A 25,458-nucleotide genomic window follows, 5' to 3' on the forward strand; every position below is an offset into this window, starting at 1 on the left:
ACTCTAATTTTATTTTACTGTCTTTTAAGACTATACAGTAGTAGGTAAATAATTTAGCAAATTTTACTTAAAAGTCTGACAGGCCAGTCAACTTGGAGCACTGAACATATCTTGTACATTTAAGCCATACTCTTCCTGATTTAAAATTTTTCATGAAGTGCTGATGGCACATCAACATACATTTTGTAACAAGTTTGCAGTAATTTTTGAAACAGACATTTGTAAGTGCCAATGGTTAACTTTTTTATATTGTACTGCAGAAAAAGGCAAGTATACCAGTGTGCCTATTAGTAAATGTCATACCTGTTTTAGAAAAATGTTACTCCATGATTGTAGGAAGTTCGCATATTATAGTTGACTATCTCTGATAATGCAGGGTGGTTTTATATTGCTATAAACTATCATACAACAAAATAGTAACTGAAGTTGCTGAGTTACTACAATATAGACTGGCAGGGCAAAGTAACAGAAATATTTTTGAAGTTTACCAAGAACCCATTTTTAAAGCCCTCAGCAGGCTTCTGTGCCACTGGTGCTGTTTGACTGTGCATTGTCTCAGTGTGGTATAGTCCCTTTTTGTTATCTTGGTGCTTTCTCCCTTTCAGTTTTGTTGTTTTCATCTCTCAGGAAAAGCACCTTTTCATACCTGCCTGCACTTAACATAACTTGACTTTTTTTTCCCCTCCCTTTTGCAGCAGTTGCGATTCTTACAGCATCAAATGGCTATGGCAGCAGCAGCAGCACAAACAGCTCAGCTACATCGTCATCGGCATACAGGCAGCCAGTCAAAAAGTAAAATGAAGAGAGGCACACCAACCACTCCAAAATTCTGAGTCTTGTTTTTTGTTTTTTTTTTTTCTCTCTCTCTCTCTTTTTTAAAACCATAAGAGCATTGAATCAAAGGATTCTGAGTTTCTACTTCCATTTTTGGTTTTGTTTATTCAAATGTGTCAGTATTTTACATTGCTAGATGTACAAACTTTATACAGAAGCACAACCCTATGATTTTTAATTAAAAACGGGAATGGTTTAACGAACCATTAGGGTTGGTTTGCCTAAGTCATTGCTTTTTAAAAAATGGTTTCACTGTACATACTACATACGGAAGTGACCTAAGAAATACTAGAAACATCTTTCTGAAGAATGTAGTTTGATATTTATTTAGTATAAAAGGTTTGTGCACAGTGTAACAAATACAGTTTTTACAAATCTGTTTTGGAAATGTGGTGGTTGTTTATTTGGGTTTCATACTATTAATTACTTCATCCATCAGTTTTTTTACTTCTTTGTGTCTGGTAACTGCTCGACTCATACAGTCCTGAAGTTTAGCTCCAGTCAGCCCACTTCCACCTGAAAAATTATTGTAACAACACTTTCAGTGTCTATCATTTTACATCATATACATCATTTGATGTTGATTTTTTTATGTAAAAAAAAAAATCAACATCAAGTATTAAGAAAAAAAATTCAATAATGTAAGCCAGTGAGACTGTTCCAAGATTTGCAGATTGTGTTTTAACAAGACTTGCAAGTGATTTTGATGCATACCATAAGTTTTAAGAACCACTGACAGACAAAAATAGATTAAGTAAGGAATCTGAGATAACAAAGAAACTGCAGTAAAGAATAAAACCTCTCACATTCCATTTGATACCCCCTAATACAGAGAAGCTCACACTGACTTTATTTTACATGTTTAGGTTTGAAATGGAAGGAACATGCCTGGTTTGTGAAGACAACATAGCTTGCCTTCCTCATCCATTACTACTGTTAAGGTTCCAGTTGCCAGATGTTCCTCTTCTCCAGTAGGGTCAACTATGAGCAGAGTGCTATTTAAAATACAAGAAAAATATAAATTATCGATCCATAGAAATAATTTTATATACAAAGAATAAAATGAACTTCCAGCCTTTTAGCTTAAGTACTGATGTTTGATTTAAACACTAAAATAGACCTGGTGGGAAACCAGAAATGTTAATAGCAACCTAACATTATACTGCATGTAAGAATCTTTACTTTTCAATTTATAAATATACTAATAAAGTCCTTCGCAAATACAGAAGGTAGTCTAAGGTAAATCTTCTGTGAAAGAATTAAGAAGATTAACATTACACAGGAATAAGAAAACCAAGAAACAGGGAGAACACAAAATTCATCATTCAAATCAGGATGGTTTTGAAAGTATAAGGCGAAGCTAATAATAATTCTGCAGGGACAACAGTTATAAACCTAGATGTTCAGGGCAAACTAGAATGTATGGTCACCTTAGGTTATTTCCTAAAAAGTCAGAATGCTGAGTAACAATCCATTACCTTAATTACATAATATTTTATACATCTGATTAACTTACTCATCAAATACAGCAAAGGAAGTTGCAACTGGATGAGTTCTAATATTCAGATAACTTTTCTTCTTTAAATTAACTTCTGCTAAACCAGTTTCTTCATTTATAGTAACTTCTGGCAGCTGTACTAGAAAAAGGCAAATACATGAAGTAAGTCTCTCACTCTAACAAATATAGGTTTCTGTGCTTTATTCACACTTCCCTCTTTAAATTACTTAGAAGTATTTTTTTAATTAGGATAATTAAGGTAAATTTAGTGGATATAAACATGGTTTCTCGTGAATGATCAATCACTAAACATTAACGAAAACTTTAAAAAGTTTATTGATTAAAGTTCAACAAAAAAAATCTAACACCAAGAAGGAATTGTGCCTTTTATTAAGGTTGCTTACCATTTTTTAAGGCTGCTAACAAAGCAAATGTACAGGCATCCAAGATGTTCCCATCATAGTCGAGGCAAATGATATCACAGTACAGAACCCAAGAAAGCTAAAACAGAATTTATACAAAGTGGGGTAGAACATGATATTTGTTTTAACTTATAAACCACAGAATCCTTGGTTAGACAAGCATGATAACCTTTAAGGCTCAAAAACTTAAAAACAGAAACAAACAAACTCTACAAAGTATATAACCAACAAAGTAGACAGGTTTGGTTTAAAAACAAAACAAAACAAAAAAACTGGCTTTTAACTACCAAACTGACAAGTAACATCTAGATTTCCATTTCCACTACAGATGTAAGAAGAATTTCTATTTTTGCTGCTAAGTTACCAGATAAAAGAAATGCTTTTGGAAGTCCTAAGTGAAGTCCAAAACATACTTTCCCCCAGAAACATTAACATATGAAATGGCTAGGCTTTACAATGCTAATAAATCTGTATGTAATTGAATAGGAAAAGCCTCTAAGTCCTAGTCAACTTTGTTCTAAGTCTTAGACTTGAAATTAAAGACTTAAAATGTATAGTGTAGATTTACTCTAAACACAACAGCTGATCAGATACTAATCTATATGGAATAAACAAGTGACTGAATTATTTGTTGCAAAAGGGAAAAAAAAGTTACCTCAGCTTAAAAAGTAGCCCCCAGTTAGGTAACAAATTACACAAAACTTTTTTTTTTTTTTTTAAGAACTACATGGTTTATTAGGTAGTTACAGAGTAAGCTAACCAAATTCCATCTTAGGACATTCATATTTAAGGCCACTGGCTTATTATTTTAATTTCCCTATTCTTTCCCTAAAAACAATTCAGAATTAATAAAACCTCATAGCTTCTTTATTCATCTTACCTTTCCTGGAGAAATGCATAAGTCTTCTTTCTGAATTATCTGTGAACTTGGATTTAATAATAAGCACAATAAATGAAAGGTCAAAAAACATCTGAAAATGAATGACAGTCAAATGTTCAGGATGATCTTACTTTTCAATGACATCTGCAATGAATTGGCTAGCCACTTGGGCCTCTTCTCCAGGAGGTCCAGACCGAAATCTCGATGAACACAGAGGTGGTAGATCCACATTAGGAACTGAAAGAAACACTCTGGAGCTATGAACTAAACTTCACCTCTGGTTTATGGAAGCGTTAAAGGTATTCTCAATCCACTGCAAATGTGACTATAGCCATAGATAAATTTGCCAAGTGGAAAGCATTATAACACATCAGTTATTTCTTTTTGATCTTTTTAATACTCTCAGGCTTAGATAAAATCTACTTCCAACTTTTTTTTTGCCCCAACACAAATACCAAAAATATAAAAGGATGTTAAGGAAGGCTTCAATCCCAAATCCTTCCAAAAAATAAGATTTCTTCCAAAATACTTAATTCTGTAACAGCAGATAGCCTCTACACTCATACCCAACTGCCTGCATTTTTAAAATGTTGGTACCTACCATAAAGAAGAGATGGTCCAAGGCAAGAAGAAAGTTGCATAGTGGTATAAATGATGAATACTTATGGGAACATAAAAGTTTGCAATTACAACCCTTTCCTAAGAGATTGTACTTTCTTGGTTGATGACATCTGAATGTATGCAAAGCTGAAAATTTTACAAAAATTCTGTATCTTGCTATTAGGCTATCTTCTAACTAAACCTTTTAGGACTGTCTGCCTCATTCCTATATATTTCTGAATCTTCTATATTCAACTCAGCTACTAGGACTGACCTACAATATTACCATTAAATGTATTAAAGTTTTTGTATTAAAATTACAAAACCATTTAACTTACCAACATATCCTTTATCAGGGGCATCTGTTGGTGGTGCTGCAAATTCCTAAAGAAGCAAACAAACATTTCCTATGAAAGAAGCTACTTAATAATTGTGAAGAGAGCAATCAGTTGTAAAAACCTTCAGCAAAGACCATCTTAGCTAGTTAACTACATCAAAAGCATCTACTATGCTTATTAGGGAGTCCTATCAGGCTATATGGACATTGTCACAAATCCTCATATTAGGTCTGCAAGATTAAAAAGCAGCATAGCTTAGCTGCCTAGATTCTAGTGCTACTAACCAAAATTAAATGGGGCTCTTTCAAAAAAAAGAAAAATATATATTAATTGATTTTCTTTCTCTCATTTAGTAGCAAAGAATCTAAATTTAAACCCAAAGTGATCCTTACACAGCCAAATATGGGAAGTGATAAAGTGATTAAAAGCAAAAGCCTGCGACTCAACCTGGTTCAAATGTCAGACCCATACTTTTCAGCTGAGGGATTTTAGTCAAATTGTATAACCTCTTACCATTCAACTTTCTCATGTGCAAAGTGAGAAGTTAATATGACCTACTTTTAGGGATTCTCAGTGAGGGTCAAATGAGATAATGTTCTGTCCCTAGCATAAAAGCTGGCAACAATTAAGTGCTCAGATCATATTGTTAGATACCACCCCAGCTTTATCACCCTGAGAAAAAATCTGAAGGTTAAGTAATTCACAGTGCAACACAGTGAAAAAAGCACAACCTTCGGAGTCAAAGTTCTAGTTCTGTTCCTGGATAAGTTACTGAACCTCATGTAAAACAGAAGACAGAAATTATACTTCAAATGACAGTTCTCATGATTAAACTGGTAATTCTGTATTAAAGCACCTAATTTAAGGTACCTGGTACATAAAAGGTATTCAGTAAACAGTGGCTCTTCTTACTCCCTCAAGCTTTCTTTGGAGTAGGCTCAATTTTCTACAACATTTGCACAGATTAAATGCTATCACTGGATAAAAGGATGTCACCAAAAACCTGCTCCTCAATAACAATCAAATTCTTAAAGAATAAAAGGTAGTGAGGATTTTTAAAATGGTTTCATTTCAGCCTATTTGATGCACGTTCATAAATTAAGTCACTGGACTTGGGTCATTTTTAATCTACTTTGAGTATTAGTATACTTAAAGATGAAAGCTCTTAGGAAATGAAACATACTAAAAAACTGCCTAGTCAACAGAAATATAGGTGTAAAAATTACAATCTAATAACAACTTGAAGCTAATTTGGTAATTCAAATCTCAGTAAGACATATTAAACCTACCGCCTTAATTCCACAAATTACGGTAGTATTTCCCAGCTTCACTAAAGCAGAACCATCTGCAGTACTAATTGAACCTGAAAAGATAATAAAATGAAAAAGTCCATGGAGTGTGTTCATTTTCTACATATAATTTTATCTTGCTATATATCTCAGTTGCTTATGTAAATTTATTCCTAACTCAAGTCTTTTTTAAATAATGTGACTATTTTAAAGTACTAGTGTTTTAGGAATTATTCACCTGTTTGAATTTGAGTTAATTTGAGTTAATCATTTTCATTCGGTCATAGAACTGTTCTGCAGATAAAGATCTAACACAAAATCACTGGGTTCCCTTATATGTGGTAGAATTTGGCTCAAATATTGTTTAAATGGTCAGTTTAAAACTCAAGAATGTCATACAGGTTAAACTGGAAAATTCCGTGCTCACAACAGAAAGTTAAGTAAGTGTAAGATAAAAGAAAACCATGTCTTGGAGGTTTTGAAGGAAGAAAGGGGGGAAAACACTTTACAGTCACTTCAAAATTTAAAGAGAACGTAACAATTGAAACAATAGTTCAAAAAACATCAAGTAAAAACACATTAAAAAAAAGTCTGAAGCAATTTCATTCTATTTTAGAATTCAAAATATCCTCACCTATGTTGACAGTTGTGGTTCTGAATTCACCAAGTTCTCTTCCATCAGGACGGCAGTTCTCTTTCTAAATAAGTAAATTTACATAAAGTAAATTATGTCTATGTATTTTATACACACCAGGAAAAACACATTAAACCTCATTAATTCACATAATTTGAAAAGAAGCATAGGATACTGTTATCAAAAGATACAACCTGTACGGTACGTAAGCATCTTTACTTACCAAAAATCTCCTGTAATACTCCAGAGGTTCCACAGTTCTGAAACATGTTAAGAATATATCTAAGGTAAGTTAATGAATCTTAACATAAATCCAGAAAATGGCAAAGATTTTAGGTGTGATGATGCAGCATAAATCTTCCCAATTTGTTACTAAGTTTCTTTCATGAATTCTGATGTTTTGTTGCCACATGTAACTATTAAAAAGAGGTACTCTTGCAGTAGTAATCCCACTCAACTGCTGTCCTTAACCTATCTTACAGGTTGGAGCCCAAAGCCTTTGGGCATCTTTAAAAGAATTAATCCAGTTGTTAAAATAATGTCACTTTCGCTCTGAAGCAGGGATTCTTAACATTTAAAAATTACATCTTTATTTTCACTATCCTGTAACTGAAATTTAGCATATCCTCCAATTTTGACTGCAGGCAATAAGCCTTTATAATATATTAGTACCTGCAAATTTAACAACCACAGAGATTAAATGTATTCTTTTTTACTTTATAGTTGTCGAAGCTTATGTGCAAACTTTGGAATTCCAGGAGTTACTAGACTCCCCAGTAGAACTTGTTTAAGAATGTTCATTTTTAAAAAGAGCACGTATATATCACTATATCAAGAACTAGGAATTTATACAAATAGAAGATAGCTGCGTCAATACAATGGTTTTCCTTTGGAATCTTATGTATTTTATCCATTTAAAAACTTAACTCTGAAGACAAAAATCTACAGGCTTCACCAGCGTGGCACAAAAAAGGCTTAAGTAAAACCTTCCGAACAAGGCACAATCTTTTTAGAAATAAACCACGGAGGAAATGAAGCACAGGGTGGCATGTGGTTCTGATGGAACATTTTTAAAAAGATTACAGCGGTGTCCCCTGGGGCCGCACATGCACTACACCAAGCCACAAGCGCTTGCCGCGGGTACTGAACTCTGTACAGTCTCTTCCATCTCCCGTCTCACTGCAGAGAAAAAGCCCCCTTTCCTTTCACAACGACCACCTCCAGGTCCTTCCGCCCGTCGCCTACTTCCGTGAGGGAAAGAATGGGAATCTAACAGGGTGGCCTCCAGGTGAAAAATATCCCAGCGAAGGGTTAAAGGAAACCTCCAACCGCCAGAGCACAAACACGCGCCCACGGGCCGCCAACACTCACTTGAACCCGGCCGCCATCTTCCCGCCCGCGCGCGTGCGCGTGCGCCGGGCGACTCTGGGCCCCCGGGCCGCGCGTCTACACCGCCCCCAAACTTTCGGCAGGGACGCGTGCGCTCTTCGCCCGCTTGCCGCAGACGCAGGGGGCTGGGAGTGGGGAAGGTGGTTTCTCGCCCACCTTTGCTCCGGTGGTTTCTAGCCCCGCACACCTCTAGGCTTCTTTGCTTTGGATGCGTTTTTGACGAATCTGCTCTTATGAAAGAGACGAGTGTGTCTCTTTACAAACACTCTGGTAGTTCAAGGGTTTAAGAGAAAACTGACCTTATTTCCTAGATTTGAGTAGTGAGTGTGGGAGCATTATTTCAAAGTTTCTGTGTCCCTTTCCCGCCTCCGTCTTGGGCTGGGCCCTGGGCTTCTCCTTCCAAGTAAAGGGCTCCCTGCTCCAATTACTGGAGAATTATGTAAACTTTCTGTGCGCTCATTATCCGCACCAAGTTACACTTTGCCAGGTCCCCGGGCTCCAAAGGAGCGCCCTGTGTTGTAGGCTGTGCTGTGGCTCAGAGCCTCCACCTCCCTCCTAGGTAGGGTTGCCAGACACAGTACAAGACATCCAATTAAATTTGAATGTCAAATAAACAAAGAATTTTTTTTTCTATGAGTATATGCCAAATAGTACATGTTACTATGATGAGGGAGCAGGAGGCTAGCTGAGGACAAAGAAAAAGCTGGCACCTTGCACCCCCTCTCCATCCGCTCTCCTTGGTGATAAGTGTAGCATTCTTCAGGCACCCCTGACCACCATAGATGAGAAACAAATAGTTAACTTGCAGAGATCACAATCCTGCAACACAGGAATCTCCCAACTATCTTGGTGTTAATGGCTTGCCAAAAGAACATTGATCAAGCCTCGGGTATCCCAGCACCTTGTAGGCCCGCTTTAGCATATGAAAGCTCTGTTGAAACCTCCCTTTCCCTCACCTTCCCCCAACCGCAGGGTACATAACCTGCCATCCCTTACAACCCGGGGCAGCAGCTCTTTCTGCCCACGGGTCCTGTCCCCGTGCTTTAATAAACCACCATTTTGCACCAAAGATGTCTCAAGAATTCTTTCTTGGTCATCGGCTCCGGACCTCAGCCCACCGAACCTCACTTAGGTTCTAGAACTTCAACAATTAGTTATTACCAGGGGCTGGGGCCAGTGAAGAATGTTTTAGAAACAGATAATGGTGATGGATGCAGAAAATTGTGAATGTAATTAGTACCACTATGTATTGTACATTTAGGTTAAAATGGCAAATTTATTGTTGTATCACACTTTTTAAAAACTCGTGTAATATACCAAAACCTTTTGAATGGGTGGGTTGTATGGTGTGTAAATTCTATTTTAACAAGGCTGTCAAAAAACTGTTCACTGCTTACCTAAAATTCAAATTAAGTGGACATTCTGTATTTTTACTTGCCGGTTCTGTCAACCCCGCATTGGAACGCGGCGCCTGCCTTTCCACCGCAGAGCCTCGCTCTGAAGAGCTGCGTGTTTGTCTCCTTGCCGCAAGGGGCGCTGTGGGCAGCGGGCGCCCGGCCGCAGAGGACCCTCTGCCGGCGGAAGGCGGGGCGGAGGGGCCGCGCTTCCGCGTGTGTGTAGGTGCTGGGTAGGGTAGGGCGGCGACCTGGGCATGGAGGATGAGTTCGCTCCTGCTGCAGCTGGCGGTGCTTGGCGTGGCGCTGGCGGCGGCAGCCCTGATACTGGTGAGGAGAGGGATGGGGGGCCGACGCGGGCCTAGGCTCCCTGCTGTCTTGGAGACTCGGCCGCAACGCATCCTCGCCTCTGCACAGCCCACTCACTCTTCGACATGACCCTTTTCACCACGCCTCTCCCAAGCCTTGACTCCACGATTTTCTCTCCTAGAATTTCACACCCCCTTTCTTCCCTTTTTTATTTTTATTTTGGAGCTTTGCCTCCATCTGTGCCCAGAACCTTGTACTTTTGTTCACTGTAGGACGTGCTCACCCAGTCTCTACTCGTCCCTTGGTACCCGGCCCTCTGTCCACCCGCCCTGTCAGTCCCGACCTCTCCAAGACTTCTCCCGGATCTGCAGCTTATGCAGCTCTGGCTCCACCCGGGAAGGTCTTGAGCTCCCGGGATGTGCGTGCTCCCTGGACCCATCCTTTTCCTGATGTGGTTAAGGAGACAGAAGGTGGTGACAGAGCATTGACGAGAGCCATCTGTTACAGATCGGAATAAATCAGTGGATCAAGAAGACCAACCAAGGGACACAGTAAGACCAAGACACACAGGCCTAGTGTTACCATATGTTTGGGAGTCGTTATGTCCCAAAATTAAACACCCTATATTCGCTGCCTCTAAAGGAGAATTCAAACTCGAATTTTCTTTGCCATTACTCTGGAAATAGAAACGTTGTAAACACTTGCTGGTACATAAGTAACAGACAGTTTGCCAAGTGAGCTTTCTCACTTATGAGAAATTATATTCCATATAATTTGGAATGAGCCTGCCATCCAGTTCCTACATGGAGAGGTTTCAGCTTCTTAGACACTCTGGTTCGCCCCCCAGATAGCACTGCTAAGGAAGGCCATTCTTCCATCTTGCTAGGTTTGCAAACTCAGTGTGTAGAAACAATTTAATAGAGAAAAAGCAATGTGTCCTGTTTGTGTCTGGGTGAAAAAGGAGTCCTCTCTCTCCCTTAGTGGTATATGAAGATTTCAGGGGTTATTCAGATTTTTGAGCAAGTCACTTTTTTTTTTTTTTTTTGATGGGGCAGAATTTTGACAGACGCTTGGATTGAATCTGCTTGTTGAATCTTATCTGTTGCACAGAGTTAAATGGGTGCATTATGAGGGTGTACTGCAGTATTTGATCCCACTAGCTTGAAGTGATTATAAGGGCTACCATTTATAGAGAATTTATAATATGCTGGGGGTTGTATTCAGTGTTTAACAGGGGGTTATCTCGTGTGATGTTTAAAGCAATGCTGTCATAAATGTTATCATCATTAGCTTCTTTTGATGAGACTGATTGGAGAGAAGAGCTTATGTGTGAAAATGTCACACAGCTAGTGGAACTTCATTTGTTTAAAAAGCCACAGCAGGAAATCATTATAAAAAAATAAAAATAAACAAAAAAAACTGGTTTCATATGTATCCACTTTCCATACATACTCTTCCTGACCCCACTTCCTTTCTGAATTATTCTGAAGCAAATCCAAGACATAACACTCTATCTGTAAACCCGCAGCATTAATCTCTAAAGACCTCCCTTTTTAAGTATAACCATAATAAAGTTATAATGGAGTCTTTAAAAATTTTAACCATTATTCAGTGATTTAGTGTCCTGTCAGTTCAGATACCTCATCTATGTTTTAGTATAGTCATTTGTTCGATTAAGCATTCACATACACTTAGCACTCTTGATATCTCAAGTATCTTAATCTGTAACACTTTGTCCTTCTTTTTTGTTTTGTTTTTTTCCCTTGTCTTTAATAAGTGGTCATTTATCCTGTAAGGTTTCTCAGAATCTGGGTTTTATTGATTTCATCCCATTGGTGACTTTTAACATCTTACTCTGTCTCCTGAATTTCCTATAAACTGGTAGTAACATTTAGAGACTTAACCAATGCATGTTTGAGTTTTTTAATTAAAAAAAAAGTATGTGACTGATGCTGAATACTTTCTCTCATATCATATCAGAAGGCTCATAGATTTTCTCTGGTGTTAAGATGGATCCAGGGGTTCAAGAGTTTTGTTAGCTTGATTCACCAATTCTATAGTTTGTCAGCCTAAATCCATTATTTCTCTGGGGGTTGCAAAGTGCAATATTCTAATTGTATCATTCCTTTTTTATGTATTATCTGAAATTCTATAATGAAAAAAGTTTCATTCTCAGCTATTCAATTACTCTGAAATATCTTTCATATATAAAAGGTAAGATAAAAGGCAAGTTTTCAAAATAATGACATAATTCTCTGGCATCTTACAAAGAGCACTGATTCCTTTTAGTAGGAAACTGAATTTAGAAATCACAATCTGAACACTGGGGTGCAGAATAGGAACTCATAACCACTAGTCAGGATACTGCCTCCATGTTCCTACTAATCAGAGCAAATTCAATTTCAGTATGTACCCAGTGGAATATTAAAAGTGGTCACCACATTAAAAATGAGTAGCATTCCAAAAATTTATGACTGTTTTTTTTTTTTTAAGATTTATTTATTGGGGCGCCTGGGTGGCTCAGTGGGTTAAAGCCTCTGCCTTCGGCTCAGGTCATGATCCTAGGGTCCTGGGATCGAGCCCCACATCGGGCTCTCTGCTCAGCATAGAGCCTGCTTCCTCCTCCCTCTCTCTCTGCCTGCCTCTCTGCCTACTTGTGATCTCTGTCTGTCAAATAAATAAATAAAATCTTTAAAAAAAAAAAAAAAAAAAGATTTATTTATTTAACAGACAGAGATCATAAGTAGCCAGAGAGGCAGGCAGAGAGAGAGGAGGAAGCATGTTCCCTGCTGAGCAGAGAGCCCAATGCGGGGCTCGATCCCAGGACCCTGGGATCATGACCTGAGCCGAAGGCAGAGGCTTTAACCCACGGAGCCACCCAGGTGCCCCTTATGACTGTTTTAAAAGGAGAAAGTGTACCAGTAGAGACAATGTTCCAAAGAGTGGTTATTTCCAACAATAACACAAATAAATATAGAAGGGAGCTATCTAACGTCAGTAGTGTATGGTGCCAGGGCCTACAAGTTTGATACTTCAAAAAGTAATGTATTCTGAATTCAAATCTGGGATAAGTGTCAAGAATATGTTCTTAAGCATTGCTGGTCCCTACTATGGGGATAGAGGGGTCTTCCCTATATATTCTGGGTCAGTCTGGTCCTAGTGAGGGAGGTCTTCCCTCACTCCGTACATTCCACCTGCACTGTGAACTTAATCCTGTGGCACATATAGGCTCCAAGTAGGAATGGGACCTCACTGCGTGTTTGCCAGGGATTGGGGGTTCAGGGCATCTTAAAATAGATGGCATTTCTATAGTGATTTCCCTATTAGATCTGGGATGACAGGTGGGAAGACATTGGGAGTCTCCTAAGTCATTAGTTCCTTACCAATGGAAGAAAGGACAATAATTAGTTCATAAGTAAGGGATTTGAATTTTGTTGTCACCTCCAGTCCAGTTAGTGGACTAAAAGGAAAAAGCAAATATTCCACCAAAAGAAAGAAAAAAAAATCATGTAAATGATGTATTCTTACATAACAAGTCTAAAAAAAGTCAACATAGCATGATTTCTTGTTTAACATACCTGCTTTTAGATTTCCTTTGTTGCATTTATAACTTCTACGAAAATGCCACACCTCCATCAGCATGAAGACGAGAAGTTCTTCTTAAATGCCAGAGGACAGAAGGAAACATTGCCCAGCATATGGGACTCACCAACCAAACAGCTCTCCGTTGTTGTGCCTTCATACAATGAAGAAAAACGGTGTAAGCCCGATTTCATTTTCTGGGTAAGGGGGTCATTGGGAAGAAAAGGAAACTTAGACTTTACTGTCTTTGCCAGAACGTTAATAGATGTGGGCTGTAGTGAGTGCATTGTTGGTAGTTATAGTTCATAAGAGGGGAAACAAAGCGTAGCTGTAAAGGACAGAGTCAACATCATGAAGTCATAGGACTGAAGTGTTCTAGAGAAGCCATAAGCCAGATGTGAACAGAAAACAGCCCTTCCAGATGGGAAAAACTATTGGGGGAGAAGCTTATTAGACTGTTCAGACTTTTTCCATATGTAAACTATGTGTTTGGGGGCTTGGAAAATTGTTTTCAAAACTAATTTTTCATACTTTTTTGTTTCTTTAAGTGCCTATAATGATGGATGAAGCTCTGGGCTATCTAGAGGAGAGACAGGTATCGTGTTTTTCCTTTCAATATGATGTCTCTTTTTTTTTTTTTTAAGATTTTTTTTTTTTTTTTTTTGACAGAGCGAGATCACAGTAGACAGAGAGGCAGGCAGAGAGAGAGAGAGAGAGGGAAGCAGGCTCCCTGCTGAGCAGAGAGCCCAATGCGGGACTCGATCCCAAGACCCCGAGATCATGACCCGAGCCGAGGGCAGCGGCTTAACCCACTGGGCCACCCAGGCACCCCTGATGTCTACTTAAAACTAGACTAGATCACCAACTTGTAGATCGTAGGCCAGATCTGCTATGAGAGACAGTGCCTGCCATGGCGGGGCCATCAAGGTCACCAGGCTTCCCGTGTTCAGCTTGCTGCCTACCCTCAGGTGTTAGCAAGCAAACCCAGCACGTGGCTTCCTGCCCCCAGAAGCAGGTGGATGAACCCAGAACAAACAAAGCTGAAATTTCTTATGTACCCTCTCACCCACTTTTTATCTTCTTGCCTGATGATACATTTGAAATTGAGTACGTCTGCAGACTTCGTGTGGCCCCATGATACTGTTTTTACTTTTGTGACTTTTTAAAAAGACATTCATTTGAAAAAGACTTATAATGAAAGTGAAATGGCTCTTGCTTTTCTTTATTAGTCAGAGGCATTCCCCTCATTTATTTTCTCTTCTTTCCTCACATAAAGAGAAGAAAAGTAATATGTGTCTTTGTTTTGTATCATCAGTTGCTGTTGGAAACTCCTTGGAGAATTTAAGGAAACAAACGAGCTTTGCTTTTTTTTTTTTTTTTTTTTTTTTAAGAAAATTCCTTGTTTTGATTAATTTTGGTTTTAGGTTTTACATATAAAAGGAAGATAGAAGATTCACTTAAAGAAAGGGGCACCTGGCTGGCTTGGTACGTGGAGCATGCAACTCTTGGGATTATGAGCCCAAGGCACATGTTGGGTGTAAAGATTACTTAAAAATAAAATCTTTTAAAAAGAAAAAATAAAAGAGGGAAAGAATGGAGCCTTTTTTATTATATGTGAGACTTCTATGGCTTCTGTTATGTGTTATTCACAAGAACCACAGGAACCACAAGGATTTTTTTTTGGTGGAGGGGTTGGGTTTTTTGGGTTTTCTAAGATTTTATTTATTTATTTATTTGTTTGACAGAGAGAGAGAGAGAGAGAGAGACGTAGGGGGAGTGGGAGAGGGAGAAGCAGGCTTCCTGCTGAGCAGGGATCCTGATGCAGGGCTCGATCCCAGGACCCTGGGATCATAACCTGAGCTGAAAGCAGATGCTTAATGACTGAGCCACCCAGGTGCCCCTTGGGGTTTTTTAAATGAGAAAACAGGCCAGAAGTTCATAAGGCTAAGAAGAGTGTAGCCAGGTTAGAATTACACATTCTAACCTTTAACTTCACGGACTTTATTCTCATATATGTTTGTAACATCTCTCAGAAGTGCTCAGCCCCACAAGCACCAGGCTGCTCCCACCGATTTGGTGTGGGGTAAGTTGCAGGGGAGGAGGGGGACAGGCTCACAGATGTTCAGTCAGTGTTTGCCTTCTGTTCCTGTCCAGTATCTTTCTTCCTTTTTGGCTTTTTTATTTTATGTGGTTTTTGTACACTTAATTTATATTCATTTTTATACGTATCACACTAAAACAATTGTTTATTTAAACTCTTTGTAATTTTATCAGAACTCTTCATGGCATTTATGCCAAATTGTGATATTTTATTTTTGTTTTGTACAGAAGCAAGATCCTACGTTCACTTATGAGGTGATAGTAGTTGATGATGGCAGCAAAGACCAGACTTCAAAGGTAAGTAAACTTGCTTTTAGGGTTGCCAATAGGTAGAAAAAATAGAATAATCTAGCAGATGTAAAGTCTTCTTTCCACTCATCAGAGAACGTGGACACTGAGCCAGCACTCTCTATTGTTAACAGCGTGGGTTCTCAGAAAGGCAGAGAGATTTCAGCTATGGAAAGCTGGAAAATAAACCTGCTATTCCACCACTCCATAGGCCAGGGAAGCTTTGAAGATCACCAAGTTGGGAGGGAACATGCACAATTCATCATGGCCACTGGGAGCCTTCCTTGCCTGCCGATACATGGTTCCTTTTTCCTAAGCACAGTTTTTTTTTTTCTTTATGCTCCACTTTGCCTCACAATTTCTAAAGCAGTCATGCAAATAGAAAGATGTCTTCACGTCTGGCTCTGGGTATCAGCTATGTCCTTTGGCATACCTCCATCCAGATTTACCCCTGGGAGGTAACAAGTGTCTTAGAGTATTGTCCCCTCACGTTCCTGCATTCTTAGACCTATAGCTACTGAGCTGCTAGAAATAATAAAAGTTAGTCTGCCAGGAGTGAGAATAAGTTCACACTCCCCATGGAAATGAGGGTCAAAGGGAGAGGGCATTGGGGTACCTGGCTGGCTCAGTCAGTAGAGCATGCAACCCTTGATCTTGGAATTGTGAGTTTAAGACTCATGTTGGGTGTGGACCCTACCTATAAAAAGGAAGGGAGTTGCCGCCTGGGTGGTTTAGTTGGTTAAGTGTCTAACTCTTGATCTCAGCTCAGGTCTCAGTCTTGGAACGTGAGTTCAAGCCCCACGTTGGGCTCCACACTGGGCATGGAGCCTATATAGAAAATAAAATAAAGAGAGAGGGTGCTGTTGATGAAGAGAGATAAAATAGGATAACCATGTGGAAAAGCAAAGGGTATGGACCATACTATAGTGAATTGATGACTGAGTGATGAAGAGATGTACCCAGCGAATACAGATCACTGTTTCATGGCTTCAGTTATAAATCAGAAAGTAATGGCAAGAACACCTGGGTGGCTCTATGGGTTAAGCTTTCAACTCTTGGTTTCATCTCAGGTCATAATCTCAGGGTTATGAGATCAAGCCCCACAGTGGGATACACACTCAGTGTGGAGTATGTGAACTCTCTCCCTTTGCCCCTTCCCCCCACTCGCACACACTCTCTCTCTCTCAAAATAAATAATCTTAAAAAGGGGGGCGGGGGGCGCCTGGGTGGCTCAGTGGGTTAAGCCTCTGCCTTCAGCTCAGGTCATGACCTCAGGCCCTGGGATCCAGCCCCGCATCGGGCTCTCTGCTCAGCAGGGAGCCTGCTTCCTCCTCTCTCTCTCTGCCTGCCTCTCTGCCTACTTGTGATCTCTCTCTGTCAAATAAATTAAAATCTTAAAAAAAATTTTTTTTAAATTGAGTAAAAAGATTTGGGGGGACATGGTCCAGGATATGAACAACTTCTCTGGGGAGTAAGATCAGTTACTGACAAGTAAATGAGTTGTTAACCAGTAAGGGGGGGGTGGCAATCTCAAGTGTGTAACAGTTGATCAGTGCATGGATTTTATTTTCTCTAGCAGCTCATTAGTGTAAATAAAGGAGTCAGAATAAGAGAGAGCTGCTGCCTGTTCTGGTAGTACCTCTGCAGGAAAGTGAATTGTGACTTCAGTCTAGTGGGTCATTATTGGTTCTTGGCATCAGGAATTCTGGGCCACTAAAACGTACAGTGAGTATAATCTAGTCACAAGAAGAAGGCAACTGGAAGAGCAGTATTTAAACCAAACTCATAAACGCAGTTTATGTTACTATCTTGGAATGCAAGTTAATTAATTATTCTGACTTTTATATAATTTGACAGGTAGCTTTTAAATATTGCCAGAAATATGGAAGTGACAAGGTACGAGTGATAACACTGGTGAAGAATCGCGGGAAAGGCGGAGCTATTAGGATGGTAATACATCGTTTCAAAATTTTTATCTAAAATATAAACATGTTTTTAATGACTTCTTTTGCACACTATAGTACCTTTATATTCTACAGCTAGCTAGTTGAATACTATCATTTCTAAAATAGTGGCAAATTAGTTTTAGTAAGAACTTCATATAATTGTGTATATATGTGTGATCAAATCTTAAAAATCATGCCGTATCTATAACATACTGGGTAATTCAGGAGAATATGCTTATCTTAATCAAAGTTTAAAATGTTGCCGTGTGCCTCTGTGCGTCTTTGATATAGTTACTGGATGATAAGTTTTAAATGATTTTTTTTTGCAGTTTATAAAATCTGATTTGGGTCTATTCTGATGAAATTTGCAGTCTGCTGTACTTATGGGAGGTACACATGAAGTACTATAGAAATTCCAAAAGGAATAAGTTGTTTTCAGAGTCAGGATACTCTGAAGAAAGACCACAAGTCAAGATAGATATGTGAAAGAAAATATAAAGAGTGCCTTAAATGCTTTAGAGGGTTTATTTCTGCTCCCCCATAAAGAGAAGTTTAAGTATAGGTAGCCCAGGCCTTGTTCAACATGGTGTCTGAGAAACCCTGCCTCCTAACTATTCATTCCCTCCTCCTCATGCACACAACGTGACTCCTGGAGGGCTAGCCATTACATCCACATTCCAGACAGGGAGGAGAAGGGCAAAGGCAGAAGATATATGCTGGCTGGTTTGCCCCCTTTTAGGGAGCTTTCCTAGAAGCTCCACCCAATGACTTAATTCTCATTGGCAAGAACAGTGTCACAAGGCCACCCCTATTTCCAAGTAAAGCTGAGCAGTGTTTCTAACAGTTTCACTCCTGACCTAATCAGAGATCCATTAGTAAAAAAGAAGGAAAGAATAGATATTGAGTAGGTAACTAGCAGTCTCGGGCATGTGTCAAGCAGACTTGACAAAGGAGATATCACCAAAACCAAGTCTCCAACAGTGGTGAACACTGGATTCCACTTGGTTATTTCACTTGATTGGTTATTTTGAGTAAATTAACCACTTTAGCGTAATTATCACATTTAATCCCCCTCATGTTGTCTCATGAGTTAGGTCCTATTATTTCAATTATGGAGATGTGGGATGCGATGCATAAGTAAGTAAAGTAACTTACTCAGGGTCACATAGTTATTAATAGGTAGAATAAAGGTTCAGATTAGGTTAGTACCCCAAAGTCCATGCTCTTAACCTAACCTCTCTGATAGTGTGTGGGAAGAGTTGAGAGAAGAGCATGCCAGTCAGCAAAGTAAGAAAAGACAGAAGTCCGGACTCTTAGAATGTATACTGGGAGCAGTGAGTTTGCTCTGACTGGGTCATGGGATATGTGAAAAGGAGAAAAAGAAAGTAGGGGGATGCAATATCATGGTGGCCTTTAAATCTATCCATTCACTTATTTATTCAGCCAACATTGGAGTGCCTACTACATGTCTACTGCTTTAGTAGAGATACTGAGACGAAGGACAACCAGAGGCACCTAGGTGGCTCAGTCGGTTGAGTGTTCGACTCTTGATTTTGGCTCAGGTTGTGATCTCATGGGTCTGGGATTGAGACCCATGTCAAGCCCTGCATGGGAGCTCTGCACACATTGGGGAGTCTGCTTGAAGATTACCACTCTCTCTGACCCTATCCCCACTTGAGTGTGCATGTTCTCTCTCTCACTCTCTAAAATAAAAAAAAAAAAAGACAACTATCCTATTCTTAAAGATATCATAGTTTAGTAGTATAAACACTGTAGTAGAAATATATACAAAATGTTGGCACCACCTTCCATCTGGGAGGAGCAACAGCAAAGACTTCCCATACAAGGTCAATTCTGTATGGAATCTTTAAGGAGGACTAGGAGTTATCCAGGCAGAAGGTGGTGCAGGGAGCTTGCAGAGGAGGAACGTGACCAAAGGTATGAAAGAAAGTGTCACAATAAGGAGCTGCTAGTGGTACATGTGGGTTGGCTTTATACAGATAAGGTCAGAGAGGTAGATGGGTTCAGATCCTGAACTTTTGGATTAGGGACTTTAAGACTGTCACCTTTGACAGAGTGACAGCAGCCAGCACAGCAGTGTAAGTGAGGTACAAAGAATCATTATTTGGATCATGATGGTGACATAGCAGCAGAAGAGGAGAGGACAAATGTTGGGGGGGGGTGTTAAAAATGAGGTAAAATTTTATCATGTAATCAGGGAAAGGAATAATTTAACTACGGCCTTGGGTGGCAGAGGAGGAGGATGTCATTTATAGAAGGAATGAAACACTAGAGGAGGAGCTGGTTTAAAAGACAGTATCTTTAATTGAGTTTGAGCCATGGAGTTTGAGATACCAAGTAGTGGTATCCAGAATAGCCTGGTAGAGTGTAAGTGAGTAATTCACATGCATCAGATGATAGTTGAACCCATTAAGTTGGCAAGGAAAGAGGTACAAATAAAAAGGACAACCAGAAACCAAGCCTTGGGGAAACAAAGCACATAATGATGAGGCCTCTGAGCAGTGAGAGGGGATAGGGTGGGATTGAATGAATAAGAATGGGAGGCACCAACACAGACTGCTTTTTCAACAAGTTTGGCAGTGAAGTGAAAGCCATCTTTGGTACAGTGGGAAGTAGCAGTCATTAAAGAACCTCCTTTAGGGGCACCTGGGCAACTCTAGTTGTTAAGTGTCTGCCTTCCGGTTCAGGTCATGATACCAGGGTCCTAGAATCAAGCCCCGCATCGCATCGGGGGCTCCCTGCTCAGCAGGAAGCCTGTTTCTCTCACCTCCCCTGCTTGTATTACCTCTCTCACTGTCTCTCTGTCAAATAAATAAAATCTCTTAAAAAAAAAATCTCCTGTAAAAATAATAAAGTGGCTTAAACAAGATTGAAAGCCAAAGACATTTTTCTATAATGCTAAATTATTACCACCAGTTCACCCTTAATGTGTATCTTTGAAATAAGTCTTTGGTTTTTTGAGAGGTGGTTTTTTTTTTTTTTTTGTCTTTTTGTCTAGATGTTAAACAAAACATTTTTATTCCGCTTTTTCACCTATATCCTAATGGATATGATTTTTTTTAAATTACAGAAACTAATTAGTGGGTTTATCCTGTAGGAAAAATGATCAAAATTTTGTCTCCATTTTTATTTTTCTTACTTAAACTGTTGTGATATCACAAACAATAAATTGTCAAGTAGACCATGAGTTAAGAGTTGATGTATAGTTTATTTCCATGTGAAATAAACACCCATAGAGCCATATTTTACACAAAACACCAATCAATTCAATATTGAGAGGCATAATTTTGCTAAATCTCAGACCCCTCAAATAACATAAACTAGTGTTTGCATATATCCACATTTCCTAAATTTTAGTGATACTCCATATTTCTTTATTCAGTAATTAATTTAAACTAATTTAGATTCCAGGGGCACCTGGAATAAGGTTGGTTAAGCATCTGCCTTCAGCTCAGGTCATGATCTTAGGGTCCTGGGATTGAGCCCTATGCCAGGCTCCCTGATCAGCAGGGAATCTGCTTCTGCTCTGCCTCTGCTACTACCCCTGCTTGTGTTCTCCTCTCTTTCTCTCTCTCAAATGAATAATTAAAATCTTTAAAAAAAAAAAAAAACAAGCCACTTTAGATTCCATAATAAAGAATACAAAAGATCTATCATCTTAGGATATGTTTCACAGCAAGTTTGTATATATTACATTTGTTCAACCCACCCGTAAATACTTTCTTCAGATGCTGCCCTGAAGTAGACCAGATACATTTACAATACATATGTAATGTATATGATAGCTATTTTACTTTTTTGTTTTTATTGATGTAGGTTATCTTTTACTTGTCCGAATCTATTTTCTTATCATATTTTATAAGGTATTAATGGTATGATCTCACAGAGTTTTTAAAATCATTAAATAGCATTAGATACATTTGGAAGTTATCCTTCCAATGTATCTAAAACATCCACGGAATGTTTTCAGGGAACTTTGGCCTCCTGCCATTTCCACACCTAATATTAGATATTAGACTATCCAATATTAGCTCTTTTAAGTAAAGCAAAACAGACCGATATGTCATTGAATTTAACCTTAATTTTAAGCAACTTTATTTTAATCAAAATGTTTATATATGCAGGGTATATTCAGTTCTCGAGGAGAAAAAATCCTTATGGCAGATGCAGATGGAGCCACAAAGTTCCCAGATGTTGAAAAATTAGAAAAAGGACTGAATGATCTACAGCCTTGGCCTGTGAGTATAAGAACATAATTTAAATGATCTTCAATCAAGAAAACAGGTAGTCTAAAGTAACATTAAAATGGAATTTACATATAAGTTAAAAAATTGGTGCTTCTTTTGGTGTGAAATTCCTATATACAACTCCACAGAAAAGCTATGCATTTTATTATAAACATTACTGATGGTCTGAGATTTACTTGATAATTACTTATTTAATAAATTAGCCATCTCTCTCGATTTTCAATCACTGCTACCAAAGTTTTAATATTTATTATACATATTCAGCCAAGCCTTTTATTTAAAAGTATAGACTGAGTCTCCCAGGTAAAGATGTGAAACAAAACTGGATCACAGAATGCTTGTTCCTGATGAAACAAACAGACCCAAGGAGCAACTACTCAGAAGAGATTGTGTGCAACTACATTGCCCTAATTTCAAAAAGTGGAGATTGACTTTCACCCAGCATAATACATTTGAGATCCATCCATATTACTGATCTTATCAATAATTTTTCCTTTTAATTGCTAAGCGATATTCTGTTACATAGGAGTATGACAGTTTGTTTATCCATTCAACTGCTGAAGGACATTTGCATTGTCTCCAGCATTTGGTCATTATGAATAAAGCCAGTACCAACATTTTGTTTAAAAAAAAAAAAAAAATGGAAGTTGAGGAAAGAAAAATTCTGATGCCATTTCCACTTTTAAAAGGCCATTTAGAAAAAATGAATTTACCAAATTCTGAGCTTTTTACCAAATAATCCCAATCTGGAGAGAATCAGACTGAGAGAATGAGTAAGCACCATTGGACAACATTAAACAGTACACCTACCTACCATCACACAATATCTCAGAATTTCAACAGAAGCAAGAAAAATTGCTAAGGCTTGCTCTTTTCAGGGCTTCAAGCTAAGTTTAGGGCATAGATCCATGTGACTAAATCCGTTCCTCAGTGGAGTGTATCCTTGTATAGGACATTAAAAAAAAAAACCTCACAACACCGAGGAACCCAAATAACCCAACAAAGCTATATTGGGCTTTAGGGGTGCTCCCTCCCTCCCATACATGTAATATTCAGGCCTTGAAACTCTAGTTCAGAGGGGACAAACAGGTGCTACAAAAAATACAAGTTACCCCTGCTATCCAGAAGTAGAGAATTTTCATTCGTAAGCCAAATGGCATAAAGCAAAGAAGCAATTAACATTAATCTATACAGCAATTTTTTTTTAATGTTCCGAGACCCAAAAATAACCTCTCTTGGGCTTTTCTGACACCCTAAGACACATCTTGCTAACAGATACACAAAATAAATCAGGGTAAAGCAGAGATGCTCACAGACAAGGTTCAAAGCTATGGAGGCTGGATGCTGAGATGCTGGGGAAGGAGCTGGGCGGGGCCCCTCTAGCTGCTCAGTTTGCTGCAAAACAGATGTTAAACACTGTCTGTGTTTTTTGCTTCTTTTCTGTAAAAGTGAAAATCCTCTTCATATTTCTTTCAGTTAGCAAAAACAGGTACTAATGTTGGTCTTTCATAAAAGCCCCGTGACCTGACATGAGCTTTTAAAACCAGGGGATACCTGTCTATCAAGGAAAATTCCCTTATACTGTCCAAGAGCTACCCTTGTTAGTCACGACAAAGTGAAAGAAATGTCAGCTGCACCAACATATTACTATAGAAAAAGAACTGAAGTTTCATACAATAGAAAGATAAACTCCAAATGAAAGCCAATATAATCCAAGAAAAGGGATAAAATTGCATGAAAGTATTTTTGCTGGAGAAATAATGAAAATAAGAATTCAGCAACATAGGTATTGGAAGGAGAGATGACAAAACAACAGAATGGTATTAGAGAAATTACAAAAGTAAAGAAACAAATAGAGGGCCAAACTAAGGTCAATAAATAGAACTATCCATAAATGAAATAGACCTAATTTAGAATTAATTATTATTATTATATATTTGTTAAAATAATCCCTGTTCATTATAACAAAAACTGAACAATAAGAAAAGTAAAACCCCCAAAAGCAGAACATTTAATAGTTAAAAAACCTCATATCCTTCCTAGAAATAAATATGTTTATTTAATTTTATGGCTTTTCACAAGTATTGCATTTCTCCTTTCACCATCACTGACTTCCCTTTTCTATCTAGTAGTTTTTCTTTAAAGATATTAAATAAGGGGCACCTGGGTGGATCAGTGGGTTAAAGCCTCTGCCTTCGGCTCAGGTCATGATCTCAGGGCCCTGGGATCAAGCCCCACATTGGGCTCTCTGCTCAGCAGGGAGCCTGTTTCCCCCTCTCTTTGCCTGCTGTCTGCCTACTTGTGATTTCTCTCTGTCAAATAAATAAATAAAATCTTTAAAAAAAAATTAAAAATAAAAGATACTAAATGCATTAAATAATATAATTCATAAAAATTATTTCTGAAAATATCCCTTTTATCTGTGCTATTCAAAAGAGTACGTACCTGCCACATGCGGCTATTTAAATTTAAATTAATTAAATAACATTATAATTCCTCACTAAATTTTAAATTCTAGTTCTCACTGGCTACATTTCATATACTTGTGGCTAGTAGCTATCTTATTGGCTAACACAGATCTTGAGCGTGTCCATCATCAAAGAAGTTTTATTTCACGTTACTACTTTATGCCATATGATATGAAATTATTATTGAATATGTTGTATGTTCGCTACTACTAAAAAAGTATTTCTTCTTCCGCCTCTTAGTGAATCATGATAAGCTAAAAGAATATCCAATTAGTACAGTTGTTGGGTTTGATTTCCTACTTCTTCCAGAGAACCCACAAAGATTTGGTAAATGTTTCTTCTGCATTATGACTTCAACTTGGGGGGGCCATGAGTAGGAGGGAGGCCGGACGGTCTCAAATTGTTTGCAGGTGACTTTATGTCACTCTACAGTAACGCAAAGAAAAATTAAATGATGTAGCCAAAGTTACAGGGTGAATGAGAAAAATCTGGCCCTTCTGTGAATCCAGTTTCCTTTATACAACTCTGAAAAGGACAGGAAAGCTTTCAAAGTACGTGGATCAACTCAATAATGATTATTTTTGAATTGGGATCCCTGTCTACTCATCCTTCTGATAAAGTTTATAAGTAGCCAGTCATTGCTCTCAGAAGACTTGCACTCTGAAGCTAACACTCATAGAGGAATTAGAAGGAATCTTCTCAATTATCTAATTCAGTTGTTGGCACACTTTTTCTGTAAAGGGCCATAGAGTAAATATCTTTGGCTTTAATGCCATGTAGTCTCTGTTGCAACTACTCAAACCTGGTGGTAGCACAAAAGCAGACCTAAATAATACATAATTGAATGACCATGCCTGTGTTCCAAGAAAAGTTTATTCACAAAACCAAGCAGCAGGCCAGATTTGGGCCACCGACTATACATTACAAACCCTTGGTCTAATTCAATCATTTATCCAACATTGGAAACTTTTTATAGCTACCAAGTGATCTTTCAGTCTCTGCTTGCATAGTTATAGTGATGCCCAAGCAGCCCATTAGTCTCAACTCAGTTACAAAGTTCCTCTTTACATTAAATGCAAATATGCCTCCTTTTAATCACCCGCTTTGGTTGGTTCTGTTTTTCAAAGTGACACAGACTAGTGTTCTATACTTCTTTGTGACAGCCCTTTAAAGAGAAAGCTGTTTTCTGTGTGGTCTTCTCTATTTTAGGCTGTCAGTA

General features: G+C 38.4%; 3 protein-coding genes across 10 annotated transcripts in view; 2 read left to right on the forward strand and 1 right to left on the reverse strand.

Moving 5' to 3' along the window:
* Positions 1–1,219, forward strand: part of SUPT20H (SPT20 homolog, SAGA complex component) — a 41,157-nt gene extending 39,938 nt beyond the window's left edge. For all 8 annotated transcript variants that reach the window (XM_080799728.1, XM_080799729.1, XM_080799726.1 and 5 more), the window contains one exon: positions 696–1,219. In XM_080799728.1, the coding sequence (XP_080655854.1) occupies positions 696–796 (101 nt within the window). In that variant the 3' untranslated portion in view covers positions 797–1,219. The remainder of the gene's footprint in view (positions 1–695) is intronic.
* Positions 916–7,915, reverse strand: EXOSC8 (exosome component 8). The gene is made up of 11 exons (XM_080799731.1): positions 7,867–7,915; positions 6,719–6,755; positions 6,496–6,559; positions 5,862–5,935; positions 4,573–4,618; positions 3,766–3,871; positions 3,635–3,680; positions 2,737–2,833; positions 2,351–2,471; positions 1,723–1,829; positions 916–1,350 (listed from the first exon to the last, which is right to left on the reverse strand). Exons 1-11 carry the CDS (start codon positions 7,881–7,883, stop codon positions 1,235–1,237), a joined length of 831 nt encoding a protein of 276 aa, XP_080655857.1. The 5' UTR covers positions 7,884–7,915; the 3' UTR covers positions 916–1,234.
* Positions 7,916–9,457: 1,542 nt separating this feature from the next.
* The window catches only part of ALG5 (ALG5 dolichyl-phosphate beta-glucosyltransferase), a 40,011-nt gene continuing 24,010 nt past the window's right edge, over positions 9,458–25,458 (forward strand). The window contains exons 1-6 of the mRNA XM_080799730.1: positions 9,458–9,608; positions 13,176–13,347; positions 13,718–13,764; positions 15,498–15,566; positions 17,415–17,507; positions 21,649–21,762. Of these exons, the coding sequence (XP_080655856.1) occupies positions 9,543–9,608; positions 13,176–13,347; positions 13,718–13,764; positions 15,498–15,566; positions 17,415–17,507; positions 21,649–21,762 (561 nt within the window). The 5' untranslated portion in view covers positions 9,458–9,542. The remainder of the gene's footprint in view (positions 9,609–13,175; positions 13,348–13,717; positions 13,765–15,497; positions 15,567–17,414; positions 17,508–21,648; positions 21,763–25,458) is intronic.

Source organism: Martes martes (assembly GCF_963455335.1).
Source record: "Martes martes genome assembly, chromosome: 3".
Classification (NCBI taxonomy): domain Eukaryota; kingdom Metazoa; phylum Chordata; class Mammalia; order Carnivora; family Mustelidae; genus Martes; species Martes martes.

Bases quoted from the DNA above. Each gene is read 5' to 3' on its own strand.
- EXOSC8 (XM_080799731.1), bottom strand. The intron at 6,560-6,718 runs GTAAGTAAAGAT...TTACTTATTTAG, and splicing joins AGTATTACAGGAGATTTTTG to AAAGAGAACTGCCGTCCTGA. The intron at 3,872-4,572 runs GTAAGTTAAATG...TGTTTCTTTCAG, and splicing joins CCCTGATAAAGGATATGTTG to TTCCTAATGTGGATCTACCA.